Source organism: Notothenia rossii (assembly GCF_949606895.1).
Source record: "Notothenia rossii genome assembly, chromosome: 1".
Taxonomy (NCBI): Eukaryota; Metazoa; Chordata; class Actinopteri; order Perciformes; family Nototheniidae; genus Notothenia; species Notothenia rossii.
In genome coordinates, this window is record NC_136912.1 from 65,801,860 (window position 1) to 65,818,249 (window position 16,390).

General features: G+C 38.5%; 1 protein-coding gene across 37 annotated transcripts in view; it reads left to right on the top strand.

Moving 5' to 3' along the window:
* The window catches only part of ptprfa (protein tyrosine phosphatase receptor type Fa), a 353,673-nt gene that overhangs the window by 295,252 nt on the left and 42,031 nt on the right, over positions 1-16,390 (top strand). For 20 of the 37 annotated variants that reach the window (XM_079641196.1, XM_079641214.1, XM_079641191.1 and 17 more), the window contains 6 exons: positions 7,799-7,916; positions 9,390-9,971; positions 11,002-11,111; positions 12,473-12,729; positions 14,574-14,655; positions 15,361-15,573. In XM_079641196.1, the coding sequence (XP_079497322.1) occupies positions 7,799-7,916; positions 9,390-9,971; positions 11,002-11,111; positions 12,473-12,729; positions 14,574-14,655; positions 15,361-15,573 (1,362 nt within the window). The remainder of the gene's footprint in view (positions 1-7,798; positions 7,917-9,389; positions 9,972-11,001; positions 11,112-12,472; positions 12,730-14,573; positions 14,656-15,360; positions 15,574-16,390) is intronic. The other 17 variants (XM_079641194.1, XM_079641208.1, XM_079641207.1 and 14 more) reach the window with 1 other exon arrangement.

A 16,390-nucleotide genomic window follows, 5' to 3' on the forward strand; every position in this document is an offset into this window, starting at 1 on the left:
GCTGCAGGGGACACACTGCGTGAGGAAAGCTTGGCTGTTTTGCCAATGAAAGGGACAACAAGAGGAGAGGATTTATTCACGTCTTTTATGGAGTTTGCTAAAGAAAAAAAACTACCGATGGATAAACTTATTTCTGTCTGTACTGATGGTGCACCCTGTATGTTTGGGAAGAACAAAGGATTTGTAGCGCTTCTCCGTGAACATGAAAAGAGAGCCATCCTAAGTTTTCATTGCATCCTGCACCAGGAGGCGCTTTGCGCTCAGACGTGTGGCCAGGAGCTTGGTGAGGTGATGTCGCTGGTCATTCGAGTGGTCAACTTTATTGTTGCCCGAGCTTTAAATGATCGCCAGTTTAAAGCTCTGTTAGAAGAAGTTGGGAATCATTATCCCGGTCTGCTTTTACACAGCAACGTGCGTTGGTTGTCAAGGGGGAAGGTGCTCAGCCGTTTTGCAGCTTGCCTGAGTGAAATCCGGACTTTTCTTGAAATGAAAGGCTTCAAGCATCCCGAGCTAGACAACACTGACTGGCTCCTGCAGTTTCACTATCTCGTGGACATAACTGGCCATCTGAACCAGCTCAATGTGAAAATGCAAGGTATTGGAAATACAATCTCATCCCTTCAACAAGCAGTGTTTGCATTTGAAAGCAAGCTGGAAGTCTTTCTCAGGGACATTGAAACCGGTCGTCTTCTGCACTTTGAAAGACTGCAACAATTTAGAGATGCATGCTTAGCAAGTGACTCCACTCAACATCTGGATCTCCAGCAGCTAGCTGGCTTTACGTCCAATCTCCTGCAGTCATTCAAAGCACGTTTTGGAGAATTTCGTGCGCGCACTGGTCTTTTCAAGTTCATCACTCATCCACATGAGTGTGCAGTGGACAAAATCGACCTGAAATGCATCCCCGGGGTCTCTATCGGAGACTTTGAGCTGGAAGTTGCTGACCTGAAGGCATCAGACATGTGGATGAGTAAGTTCAAGTCACTTAATGAAGAGTTGGAAAGTCTTGCGCGACAGCGAGCAGAGCTGGCGAGGGAACACAAGTGGACAAAAATGAAAAATCTTCAACCTGAAGACCAGCTGATTCTTACAACTTGGAACGAGCTTCCTGTGACATACCACACAATGCAGCGTGTGAGTATTGCCGTATTGACCATGTTTGGCTCTACATATGCATGTGAGCAGTCATTCTCGCATATGAGGAACATTAAGACCAACCTACGCTCACGTTTAACTGATGGAAGCCTCAACGCCTGCATGAAGCTCAACCTCACCACGTATGAACCAGACTACAAGGCCATCAGCAAAACCATGCAGCACCAGAAGTTGCATTAAAAGTAAGACATATTTAATTTATTATACGTTAAAAATACTATATGGCTCTCAATGAAATATATTTAGAAATATTTGGCTTTTATGGCTCTCCCAGTCAAAAAGGTTCCTGATCCCTGGTCTAGCTTCAGCAGCTACATTACCTACGGGTGCGTTCGTTAATATTAACTGTGCGTCCGGAGTCACTGTGGCACAGACTGGACCGCTGGTGAACAGCTGTTAGAACGGGCCGTTCAGGTGTTCAGAGCAGAGCTCCCTGTCGGAGCGGCAGAGCGTGATGTGAACGTGATGAAAGTGTTCTCAAAGCTGCTAAAGGTGCAGCTAGTTTGAATGACTTTGTATACTGCAGGGTAGCTTGTGGATTTACTCCAGGTGGAACTAAAGTCTGATTTAACACTTGATTATATTTCACTTAATTAATCCAGATCTGTGAAGTAACTAAAGGTATTAAATACATGTAGTGGAGTCAAAGTACACCATGTACCTCTGAACTGTAGTGGAGTAGAAGAACAAAGTAGCAAAACATTGAAATACTTAAATAAAGTACAAGTATCTCAAAATTGTGCCCAAGTATAGTACTTGTTGAGTTTATGAACTTAGTTACTTTACACCATGTGGCTATAAAGATAAAAAGACTTAAGCCTTGCACAGAGGCATGAAAATACATTTTCAAAATGCTCAACAGTGCTGCCAAAATTATAAACTGACTGTTCCACAATTTGAAATAAATGCTTTTATATATTTCTATTATGTGACTCTTTGGCGTTTCTGTTATTATTAACACTGCTGCTTTAGTTGTTCTGACTGCTAAAATCCTCTGTCATTCCGTGGGGTGGGGGAGCCGGGGGCTCGGATCCTTCTCACCTTTTTCATACCTGATGAGTTTGCATCCCTGTATGTTAAAAAGCCTCAGTCACCTTAATTCATGTAATAAAAACATCTCAGGTCAGTAACACTCAAAGCTAAATGTGCAATACCATGTTCAGCTATGTTACTATTTATAATGTTATTGTTGTTACATCAGAAGATGTACATATTGAAATGATTTCTTAACTTACAGTAGGCTATTTTTTACAATGTGTGTTGGAAGGATTTATTAAACTACAATGAATATTGTCATTGTTGAAGGCTTTTAGAGAAGGGTGAACTATAAGCCTGAATTACATAACATTTTATACCTAAAAACATAAAAGCCACAATAAATAAGTCACAATTATTGTAGTTATTTTTACCTCCCGTATTGCTTTCAACCCACCAGCTTTTATGGTGTTGTTACGTCACTAACTGTAAGCTTGTCACATACAGTCTATGGTCACTCAGAGTAACCTACTGTTAATTTAGCTGCTGGAGAAGAAAGATCAGGGGGGGAGGGGGGGAGAGAGCTGTGGTTGATGGGCCATTAGTTGTGTAAATACACAGCTGAGAGCTGCCGTTTCATTCAGACTGTTTAAAAAACTTTAACAACGGACTATTTTTCTTAGCGGATGCATGTGAATTTAAATCAATACATACAACTATTTTTTAAATCAATAAAAACATTTTCTAAATCCATAAAAGCATTTCAATTAATTGTGGGAGTCATGTCGTTACTTTGTTGAGAATGTGGCCATGTAATAAGCGGGATAATTTGCAGCGACTTGTTCTTTATGGGGAAAATAACACCCTTCATCCAGATGAGGATCCCTCCGTTACACTTTGGGATCCTGATCGACCGACGAAACTCCATTAAAATATACATATTTTTGGTGAATTACTGAGTTTAGGCACGTTAATAACGTTTTAATGAAGTTGAATACAGTATATTCATATGTGTCAGTGATTTCATGTCAATTCGGCGAACATAAACATAAATGATCGTGGTGAAGATGATGATTAAATTAGGATTAAAAATCGAGAGCCGGGCTGCATTTCCTCCCGTTCGTTTTTTTCGAATAACACAATTATTTTGTTAAATAACAACATGTTAATGTTTTGTAAATGATTACATGTCTCTTATTTAGCACAGAGTATGATATCCGTGACATATGGATCTTAACAAAGTTCCGCTGTACATCCAGTGTACTGTATCTGACTTTATTTCACATGAGCTCCAGTGTGGAACCCCACTGCACCTCCTGGTGGATCAATGATCCATTGCAGCTGGCTTCATTATAAATACATTTATCTATCACGGGGGCGGTCTCAAGTCAAGCTGGAGGTTTTCCCTTGAGCGAGGGCAGATCACGTACCAATCACGGCCCTCGCGTTTCAAACTGTCCGAAATGAATCGCTCCATCTGTAGAGAGCATTGATTAATTCATAAACTACACACTGACTCTAGATCCTGACCAAATCCTTTTTTGTTGATCAAATGTTTTTCAAAAATGTATTGTATATTATATAACAGCTGCAGATCAGGCGATCATCATCCCCATCCCCAAAGACCCTGCATGGCATGGAAATGTCCTCCTCCTGGAACAATTCTACACCCAGCATATGCTCCCTGTGTTGGCCAGTAGAGAGGAGGACATTTAAATAAACATACTCTTAACACCCTCGGACTCTGCGTTGTGTTTCGTATGTGTGATGGGATGTTATGCAGAGGGGAGGAAAACAGGACACAGCAGATTGGGATTGTGGTGGAGATGCTGAGCAGTTATTTAATTTTTGCATGTAATTATTATTATACTGCGTTCTTCTTAGTTATTCCATATTTTGCTGTAACATGGATCTGTATGTAACTCTATATTTACTTGTTATCTACAACACTTCCTTCTACATCATACACCATCATTATACATGATGGTGTATATAGGATATATATATTTGTATACATATCTGTAAATTGTATAATTTTATTTTTCGTATTTGGGATTTCTCTTTTGTCCACTCAAATACACTTGGCCCTTTCTCTTTTCCATGTGGAAAATGGCAGCTGCATATTCTGCTTTTCTCATCTGGCTCCCTGTCTGCTCGTCTACAATGAGAAAATTATATAATTAACTATTAATAATAATTTAAACCTGTTATTACTAATACTTCACATTCTTCATGTAAACTTAAGAGCACAGCTGTATGTTGAGTGTCAACTTTGCTTGGTTCATCTTACTGGGGGGCAGCTACATGGATGTCGGTGCAGTCCACAATAATTTTGAAGTTGAAGGCAGAATGAATTTATTATTGACTCAGAATGAAGCACAACTTCATGTCATACAATACATTGACTTTATTTGTAATTGTGTAAAAAAATATGAGCATTGATTAGCAAGCAGGACCTGCAGGAACAGAGAATGGTGATAGATGGAGCTGGGAAGAGAGAAGAATAAAGAAAACAGATCAACTTTATTATCGAATATTAAAAATTAAATTTCAAAACAAGTTGCCGCTCCTACAGTTTTCTAGTATGTAAAGATGATTTCACATGACCAATGCAAAATATCACACTCAATACATGTGTGTCTCTGGGGGGTGCATTGTGCTTTTGATGTATATAAATAATATACCATAACCAAATACTATTACGTACAGTGGAAATCAGGTTGCCAGAGCAGGTCAGTCCAGTGTGCATGTTCCTCAGGGTCTCAGCAGTTACAGGTGAGGTAAAGAAAATAAAAGAGAAAAAGGTCAGTAACAACACTTTAAAGTAACAACACTGAATAATTATCTCTTTTAATAATTTTCTCTCAGTAATCACTCAACTACTGTCTTTCCAACAAACAGATTGACTCACCCTCACTGTCATCACAATGAAACACGTCCAGAAGAATGTCATGCAAAGCTGCCTGCCTTCCTTCCTTCCTTCGACTCTCCCTGAACTGCCTGATCTTTTAATGTTCAATGTTAACCATTTGTGCAGATAGCATAAAGTAGAAAAGATCTACCTCCCGCCCCCTTAGCACCTGGTGGAGGGGGCGATAGGCTACTCTTCAAATGTTTCACAAAAAACGTACTATCATGACTACTCTTACTGTTAAACATTTTGGTTTACTTCATGTTAAGGCTAATACAAATGACAAGGCTAAGTAATGTAATGTAATGCTAACTAACATGCTCGCTACTAGCTAGGTATCTAACTTGACTATGTTCCATGCAAAAAATGTATATTACCTGATATGTTTGGTCCTGGTCCTTTCACCAGACGGGAAGCGATAGAACGAGCAAGTGGTATGATCACTTTTGTGATTACAACCTGGTACAAAGCACACAGGCATCTTGTAAAAGTGAATTTATTGGAGCAATCTCTTATATTTATTGGAGGGAATAAATCAGTCTTCTTCTTCTTTGCTTTAATTGCGAGATCTTCTTCTTTTCTTTGCGAGTCGCAACCAGTCTTGGAGCATTATCGCCTATGACATCACTTACGCGACCCAGAATGCATTTGGGATTTGTAGTCTTTCTAGTTGCGTATTTTTCATAGTCTTATATTTCAACAGTTTTATGACAAACTGTGACTTTTTTTACATGGAAAAGATTGTTTAAGATTGACAAACATCATATGTGTCATTCGTGGCACAATTCAAACGGGATCAAAAGATAACTTTTCTCTCTCCATTGACTTCAATGTATAATTTTCCGCTTCCGGGGTCCCATGGAGGCTCCCGGAAGGGGAGGGACTTCGCCTCTCTATAGTGGGCCCTCTGTGAATTTACAGCAGGACCACCAATCAGCTCCTATCTCACAGTGACTCGCAGAGACGAGCTTCTTTAATTTAACCCTTCCAATTCCAACAGAAACTGAATAGGCAGATTTGAAGGATTTCAAAAAAAAAAAAATATTATTTTGTAGAATATCTTAGGCCCTCAGAGAAGGCCTAGACGGACCTGACGGCTCGCCACTGGTACATGAGTTTTGGTGTTAATATGCGCTGCTCAATATGGGCTTAATAAGGCAGTACTACCACAAGAATATAGTAATTCTCCCATAATGACTCAAGACATGAAACGTTTTTTTCAAGTTTTAATTGTGTCTAAATAAAAAAAAATTAGGTATTCTTGTGGTACTACTGCCTTATTAAGCCCATATTAAGACCAAAACTCATGTACAACAACTTCCTTTCTTGCAATAAATAAGCGCTAATTAGAGGGTTATTGAGGAAAAACTCTCAACTGATGGCCTATTACTTGTAGAATATGGTCATGTAGAATAAGGCATTAATAAGTGTTTTATAATGACTAATAAAGAGCCAATATACTGCTAATATGCATGTTAATTAACAACTAGTTGATGGTGAATTTGTGTACCTTAATATAAAGTGTTACCGATACAATCCCGGCGGCAGACCTAAATCAGTGCAAGGGGTTTTGATTTACGAGGGCAAGCCCAAGGTAAAAATAATAGGTAGCACGGGTATTTCATTCTTGTTGATTAATCATAAGCATATCTAATTTCTATATATACAGTATATGTCCGAAAACAACATAGTTGGAGTCATACATTGGCATTTAAAATAATAAGCATCCCACTAATGCTGCAGACGTAAGTTAATTCAACAACTTTTTGATTTACCAGCTCCATATATTTGTATGTATCCTTTATCAGCTTACATTATAATGTATTAGGGCCAACAGGTTCTCTTAATATTCATCCATGGCCTGCACATTGACAATAATAATGCTAATTTCGCCAGGTAGCTACTCAAGCTATTTAGTTGAATTTCCTCTGAGCAAATGTTCTCTGGTAGGCAATGATGCAGTCTATATGTCCAGGGCTTTTATTGTGAAAGGGATATCATAACCCACAAGCAGACACAATTGCATAGTAAGTCAAAGCAAAATTGCCACTTTAAGCTATGAGTGCAGATAAAAGCAATGCTCTCACTCTTAAAACTATAGATTATTAAGAAGCAAGCAAGCCAGTTGGCTCGAGCTTAAAAAAGCCTAATGTGGCCATTTATTTTCCGATTTAATTATCTCACAGCAAAATTCAAAAGATCTTGCAGGAAAGTTGCCAAGTTGCCAAAAGTGTGTACCTACAAGGTATGCAAATGTGCCAGTGTTAGCCAGCTAGTTCATTTGCAACTGCAGTTCCTTAACGGGACTTTTTTTAAACCAATGGTGAAATGTGCAGAGCAAATAAAAAATATGTACTGATCAATTTACAGATTTACTGTCGATGAGGTAATAATCCATCACAGTTTGCAGACACACTTCCTGCTGCAACATACCATCCAACAGTTCCCTCAAGGACCAGGAACCATGAGCTACATTGAGGATTCATCTAAATGCACTCCACGTGTACATTCCTGACCCTCACTTGACTTTTCCTCACTTGAAATGCCTTGGGAGTTTTTCTAATGCATGTTGAACGCGCTTGACTCGTCTAATGTGCGTGAGTGCCTTATGCAGTAAACTGGCTGACAGCACACCATCGCCCTAACCTCCATGTTCTTGCCATTTTCTCTCTGTCTTTTCCTTTCTGTTTCCCTCTGTCTCCATCCCTCTCTATGCCCCCCCCCCCTCTCTTTTTTCTTATCTGTGTCTGTTCTCAGGAGGCCGTTGTAACAGGTCTGCTCGCAGAGACAACCTACTCTGTGACCGTGGCTGCTTACACCAGCAAGGGTGATGGAGCGCGCAGCAAGGCCAAGGTGGTCACTACCACGGGAGCAGGTGGGTGCTGGGTGCTGCTTTGATTTGATTTGATTTGATTTGATTGGATTTGAACGTGTGAAACAATAATACAAAAAACTAATAATAATAATAATAATTAAATGAATCAAGATAATTATGATACTGAACAAACTTAAGCAGTATCAAATTAATAAAAAGACAAATTATATATAAACAAATGATCAACACATCCTAAAAGGGGTGGGAAGAAGTTTACACCTATTTAATCCCACCCCTTCTCCCAAAAACGAAATTATAAAAAAAAAAAGTCTAAATGTATGACTACATACAATATACATTTACAATTATAAATACATTATATCGTTATTACTACAATATATATTATTATTTTATATTGTATGTCCTATTTGATAAGACAAATATAAAAGACTATATTTTTACATCCACCATCCAAAATACATTTGTTTCCAGTTGAAATGTTGTTTAGCAACACATTAATCACAACTGAGGGAACTTAAAATGTGTGTTTTGGTTTAAACCCTCCCTGGAACCGAAATGAGTAAAAATTGAGGATTCTCATAGTGTCTGTGTCTAACTTATCTCCTGAAATGATTATCAGAATGTTGTTCAGACAATTATTGCATTCAAAGAAAAAAACATTTCCTCAATACCTTTTGGTAAGGTATACATCTACAAACAGGAATTTTAGGCGGAATAACAATAAATAAAAAATCCAACATCAATGTTTATACATTTCTGTTATTATGAATATAAAGAAAAAAGTCGGCAAAAATGTAAGTCATATGTAGCCTACCAAAGATTGTTATCTTTTCATAAAGGAAGATATGACTATTGACTTCACCCTCTGATGTCACCAGCCTCTAACATTAAGCTTGTACAGCCAAACAAATGCCTTCAATTGGGTGTTTAAAGTTGAGACATCCAGACCATTATTTCTAGAAATGATTGCAAGACAGAAACAAATGGTTGTTCATAGTTCGACCTTGGGTAAAAACAAAAGCCATTTTAATGGATTGGTTTTTCCACTACTGTATGTCATTTTTAAGAGAAGGAATATCATAGTCTGCCTATTTAACATTCACAACCATGATGAACTTCTTGGTTTCTTACAAATTAGTCTGTAAGTGACATTACCCAGCGATCCAAAAAGCCGTTTTTGATCTTACCGATAAATCAACATGACAGTAGTGTCAGCTATTTCAAAATCATTACAAAAAACTGTTACCAAAAATAATTGTGTGACCGTTTCATGATGTGCCAAAACAATAGTTATGGTGGGGTCGGGGTAAGGGCTAAGGCAAAGAATATTGGGTAAAAAAACAAAAAAAAGATATATGTAAGGGAACCGTTTCATCTAGCTCTAAAGTTTAGGGGTTATGGTTAAGAACAGATGTGTTACTTACCACCAAATTACGTGTGGGAGTTAAACTTTCTGCATCATTTAACTGAGTAAAGTTTAGAGAGTAATCAAGATATGTTAATGTCTTCCAGTGCCTGGCAAGCCCACTATGATGATCAGCACCACCATAGGGAACACTGCCCTTATCCAGTGGCAGCCTCCAAAGGAGATGGTGGGGGAGCATGTGGGGTACCAGCTTCAATACAAGAGAGCAGAGGAGGAGGCTTTCACCATCAAAGACTTCAAAAAAGCAGATGATCACTTCACAGTCACCGGTCTCCACAAGGGAGCCACCTACATCTTCAAACTGTGCGCCAAAAACCGGGCAGGCAACGGGGAGGAGTATGTGAAGGAGATCAGCACCCCCGAGGACATTCCCAGCAGCTACCCCCAGAATCTGAGTGTGGTGGGCCTGACCGCCACCTCCACCAAGCTGTCCTGGGAGCCCCCTCCTCTGGCCGAGAGAAACGGGAAGATTGTCAGATATGTGGTGGTTTACCGAGATATCAATGTCCTCAATAACAACACCAACAGTACCACGGCAACAGAGATGACCGTCCAAGGGTTGCAGCCAGACACCACCTACGATATCAGAGTCCAAGCTTTCAACAGCAAGGGGGGGGGACCCATCAGCCCCAGCATTCAGAGTCGAACCATGTCCTTGTCCATGCCAGGTGAGAACCACAGGCTACCTACTGTATATGGGCTGCATTGTGCTTGCAGACAGGGTACTGTTGTAACATGTGACCAAAGACAATGAGTTCTCGATTTTCCTGAAAAAGGGCGCAAAGAAAATAATATTTAGGTAGAGACGCACATTTTAACAGTTGGGTGACCTCAAGTGCAGCTCATTGCAACTTGAAAGAGAGACTGAATTAGAGATAAAGAAATACAGAATCAGAGGGTGGAGTCAGGGGTCCCCAGTTAACAACCAATGAAATGAGCTCCTCTCATCCTCTTTAAAAGCAGCAACAAGTGAAACAGGGTAGAGGCATATCATTTCCTAAAGATGAAACAAGATCCTATATATTATGAAATAACATAGTAGCAATTATGTTGTTGATGGTAGAAGAAACAGGCAGCTATTGGCGCCGTCAGCCAGGATTCAATTCAGGTGTCTTGTCAGAAGATTTTAATTATAAAAAAGATAGTCACACTATGTGTAAAGTGTTCAGCTTTTTGCAGAAATGTAAGCGTGATCCTTTGCAGTGGGTTCTGAGCAGAAGGAAGCACAAGTGAATATGTGTTTTTCATTATAATTTTACAGAAAACATAGTGACTACAAAGGAAACAGTTGGACTCTATATATGGAAATATTTAAAATGTCCTGGCGAATTTTTATAGGGTTCAACACAAATCATGAAGCGTTGATTACTTCAAATGATTTTGGGTAATGGAAGCATATCATTTTCATTTCTGAGAAAAATGTCAACCACAATGTTCTTGTTGTACATTTGTATATATGTTTTTATTTTTTATTTTTTTGATGATAGTATTCCAAGCTTGGTTAGCTGAGAACTGCCGGGGTAGTTTCCAAATAATCTACGGTTGACTTTATTTTTCTGAACATTAGTGCACAGTGTACCCATTTGCTCATTTGATCTAAAATTACTTTGTTTTCTTGCTTTTGTGAAGCAGATATTCAGCTTTGTAACAATCTCAGTCATTATCTGCAACTCAATTAATCAGCTAATAATAATCTAGACCTTCCCTCAGTGTTCACGAAGAACTTTGGCGTGAAGGCTGTGACGAAGACCTCTGTCCTTCTGACCTGGGAAGTGCCAGAAACCTTCAAATCTCAAGTGCCTCTTAAGGTAAGATCAGCTCCTGCTTTCACCGGTACAGCCACATAATTAACTAAAACAATTGTTGTTTTTTACAGATACTCTTGAACCGCTGCATATGGGCAATTAGAGAAAAGGTCCGAAACGTGGGACTAATTTTATACTTTTACATGTTTTTAAGCTACTTAAAGGACACAATCATAGAAACATGGATCATCAAAAAGGCACCTGAAATATTTGAAGATACATGACGCATTTTTTTTTTTAAACATAGTTTCATGCAAGAAAAGAAAACATATATTGTAGTGAAGGAGCTGTATATGCAGACATGTACTGTATATACAGTTTGAAAATATATTTTGAACATGAATACGGGACATTTGACATACTGTCTGTAGTAGTCCTCAAGAGAACAGCTGCTTGATAAATCATAAAGAAAATCAATTTGCACCATATGAAGTTCTGCCTGTAGCTGAAAGTTATGACTGAGTATTTGTTAAGGGGCCTGTCTGTGCTGTCACTCAGATTTGACATTGTGCAGCTCTGATAAGTGCAAAAACAAAGGTTTATGACCATGGATCAGCAAATAAATAAGTGTAAACACATCAATCATACTTTATTTACACAGCACCTTGTCACATAAAACCATGAGTCACAGGGTGCTTCGCAAAATCGAAAGCAGAGAACAACAGTAGGCAGCAAAGTTAGAAGTTTCACAGCTCTGATCAACAGATTGAAGATTGATTAAACTAATGTACACATTTTCTCAACTAACTATGTTATCATATACAAATAAATACTATGAAAAAGACAAAAAAGTTGAAAGATGTTCCACTACTCCTAAAATATGTTAATGTTAGATAGAACGTAAAAGGAATACATATTTCAAGAGAAGGAGAAAATAAATAAAATATCACTATATTACAGCTTTCTATTGCACAAATACAGTATTTAAATCGGCCCTATTATGCTAATTTTCGTTTCATATAAGTATGTTCTGCCTGTGACGTGTTTTCATGTTTTAAAGTTAAAAAAAGTGCTTTATTAGTCTGCTCTGATTGGTTAACATGGTACAATGTGTTGGAGCACTAGTCAATAGAAGCGTGAGTGTTTCAAAAAATTATGTCATTATGTTACGGAGGTAGACAAATTTGTCTTATTTAGGCATTTCAGGCAGATTTAGGTGTAATAGAATCTTCCTTTTGAGTGAACTTTGCTATTTTTGCCTTTGCAGACCATTTACATACACAAAAACCTATATAACACATATTAAAAGAAAAATAAAACGCATATTAGGCGCAGTTTCACAGATAACCAGTGTTGCAAACATCATCAATTATATGAAATCCTTTAAACAGTGTCAGTTAAATATTCCTTCTTCCTGGCTTTAGATCCTGTACAACCAGCAGAGTGTGGAGGTCCAGGGCGACCTGAAGAGGAAGCTGATCACTCAGCTGCAGCCAGACACAGATTACTCCTTCGTGCTCATGAGCCGGGGGAACAGTGCTGGGGGGCTCCAGCAGCAGGTGTCCATCAGAACCGCCCCAGACCTGCCGCAGATCAAACCAGCACTATACCAAGAGGATGTGGAGGAGGGGGGGAGAGTGACCATCAGCTTGTCCACTGGGCCTGCTGAAGTCTCTGTCAGGTCAGTGCTGGTTGTGTTGTTATGAGAGGAATGATTCATGACAGATGGCTCTAAGTCTTCTGCACCTCATCACTCAGGACCGGCCTTCTGCCTACTGGTCTTATGTTTGTCTTATGATGTTTCTGTTTGTATTGTTTTTTGTTTTGTAAGGGATCTATATGCATGTGTATTTCGCCTGGTGTGTATATACATATACTTGTTAATGTATATTATGCCATGCTGTTCTGTGTTTCTGCTTTAAAGGTCACCTATTATGCAAAATCCACTTTTTCATTTATCTTCTACATAAACATGTGTCCCCTCTGTGGAACAAGATTCTGAACGTTTCAGGAAAAACGATTGGCTCACTTTTTCTCCTGATCCATTTATATAAAAACCTGTCTGAAAATGAGCTGATCAGATTTTGGCCACTTTGTGATGTCATAACGCTTTTTTGGCTTGTGTAACCATTAGCCAATCACCAACCAAGGTAACCCCCTCAACCCCACACACACACACCTTAACACCTGAATCTCCTCCGAGAGCACCATTGTGTTCTTTTTAACCAAATATCTCTCAGAGGGGCGTGGGGAGTGGCTCCTTATTTTCATCTAAAGTAACAGACAGAGAATCAGCACTTTTGAAACAGGGTTGAAACAGAGGGGATTATGGGATGCTGTAATGATCTGTTTGGTGTTCGGAGCCAAACACTTCAGAGACATGATTTGTATATATCTGAGACCTAAAATATATTGATGAAAAAAAGTATATATGGGGAATCTTTAAATTAGTAAATAAAATAAATGTGATCCCAAAAATCTTTTGAAAAACTGAAAACTGTTACAAATAAACTAGTCGCAACATTATAATTTACTTTCTTTGAATTTGCCTCAATAATACTACCCAATAATTAAACATATTATAACATTTTAACTCTCTGTCAGAGGCCATTATTTAAATTAGTATGAGAACTATGGAGTTATACTTTGGAGTACTTTCACGTTGTTGGGTATTGTTAAAGCGAAGAATCTGAGAGAAGTGACCTGAGATATTGTTATATGTTAGTCTGTGCATCATCGATCAGTGTATGAGCTGTTTGAAGACCTTAGAAATCCTCAGTATACAGCAGCCCAGGGAGGCTTACGCTCATTGAAAAACAGTCAGACTCAAACAAACAATATAGCTCAGACACAAGCTTGTCTGCAGCCATTACAATCCTGGTTTTTCTACTTCTTTTCCTGTTCTAGCCAGTTCACACCAGCCAATTATCCACTGCAGCAGAAGGTTCTTTTAGGTCAAAGTAGTTCCGAAAGTTTACAAAACATTCATTCCCACAACACAACAACACGATGATTATATCCTAAAAACCGCACGGCCACGCTTATAATACCCCCAGTGCTGCCTCTGAGCTGTGTCCTGACACTAGAAAGCAATTTATTTAAGAGGTGAGCTTTAAAACCACAAGTATTCAGAATGGAGAATCACAATGCAAAGGCAGCAATTTATTATTCCTCAGCTCGATCAAGATACCAGGCACTGCAAATTACCTAGACTTAATTGTGTTTCAAGTGTTTGCTTCTCTGAAGAAATTGCCCAGCAGTAATTTGTTGAAAGACAAGTGGGGCTGATGTTAAACAAAAACGAATACCATATCTGTATGAATGCACAACCCAGACCGTTTCACTTATAAAAAAAACCTAGAAGGAAAAAGCTATATAACAAGTCTAGAACGGAAAGTCCTTAAGGAAACTGAAAAAGCGTTACAAATAAATAACATTAAAGCTGTGTTTAAAGACTATGTATACAATGAAATGTATATATATATACTGTATATATTAATGGTGTTGTGTCTTTGTTTGATTCAGGTGGTACTACATAGTTGTTGTCCCTGTCAATCCGGCTTCTCATAGGAGGTGGGAAAACCCTGAAGACATGGACATACAGGAGGTGAGTGGATGTGTGTTCACTGTTGAAAGGTGATTAGGTCTGTTTGCAGTCTTATTTAAGCAAATAATCTATTTCAGGAAGCAAGCTCATAAAAGCAGCTACCAGAAAGGCAAATCATTCCAATTTCAGGTTGAGGTTTCTGGTTAAGGTCAGGTTTGGGTTTAAAGTTAGGCTAGGAGAGGTTATGGTTAAAGGTTCAGTTTTTTTTATTCTAACAGTTACCAGCCCTTATTGTTTTTACCTTGTGAGTTTTTGTTTTTGGTCATAATGGCAAAATGAGATTTTGCTATATGAAGCTGGAGAATAGACACTTAACATAAAGCATTTACATGATACATTATTAATACATCTATAAATGTAGAGATTATGTGGGACTATCCACCTGTCCTTCCGCCCTTTCGTTCGTCCATCTGTCCAGAGAGCATCTTAAATCAGTGTATGATTCTAAGTTGTCATTCAATTGTAGGTCTGCTGCTTAACAATTTTTGTTTTGTTTTTCTTCCTCTTTTATAAATCTAATATTTTTGTATTGAGGTTGATGAATTGATTGCTTGCGTTTATTTAAAAAATGACTGCTTTAGATGTCAAGACAGAACACATACATGGCATTCTCATTCATTCTGAAGGACTGTGAAGGAATACTTCCCATAAAATGAACATTTGTGTACGTCTCGGTCACGCACTGTTGTATCGTCCCTGTGGCAGCTCCTGGAGCCCGGTGCTGACAGCAGCCTGCAGAGGAAGAAGAGACAGAGCCAGAAACTGCTTCAGCCATACATTGCTGCCAAGCTGGACACGCTGCCTGAGCTCTTCACACTGGGCGATGAGAAGAAATACAACGGCTACTACAACAAACCCCTCCCGGGCCAGCAGCAGTATCGATGCTTCGTTCTGGCTGACCTGACGGACAATGAGTCTGTGAGTGATCTATTTTTATTTATGACTTGAGCATGTAGCATGTCAATACATTTTAAAGGTTCAGTGGTTGAAGTCAGGGCGCTGGGCCGTAACACCTTCAAACCTACCCCACTAATGGTAAACAGAGTAGACCAATGTAGCAAAAAGCGTTTTCAAATTTAAATTTTTGTTCCATTTGTTCAATTTCTAAATTTGGAATATTTCAGCCAGTTCTATTAAATGACTATCTGTTCTATAAAGTGATTTCTAGTTTAATGACTCTATATTTGTTCATTACATCGTGTAGTCTGCATTTCAAACCTGCAAAGGCATGCTTCAATATACTCAAAATCCTTTGTGCTTTTACTCTTTTCATACTTTTTTAATGGGCAGGTGAAAAATATTTATTTCTGTTATTCATTTCAATATGTTTCTTCAAAATCATTATGTGAGCCGATTAGACTTTGCCCTTTTAACTGAAGGGAAAGTCTACACCAAAATGTATTGCCTGACTACCGATGCAGCTTCAAAGCATCTCAGACATACTGTAACGCACTCAACAGCATTATTGACTGGTCACAGTGTAGTGCTCCCACTCAATGTAAACACAGACCACAATCAGTTTAGGCCATTAAAAGTTAAAATACATTTCTTAAATATTCATGCCAGAAACGAAATAGGGAACATAATGGTGCAATTTCACTTTAAATAAAAAGCAAAAATAAGGAACGATTAAAGATGCCCTATTATGCCTCTTTTCAGGTTCATATTTGTATGTAGTGTCTCTACTGTGACATGTTTCCATGCTTTAATGTTCAAAAAGCTCTTTCTTGTTCTC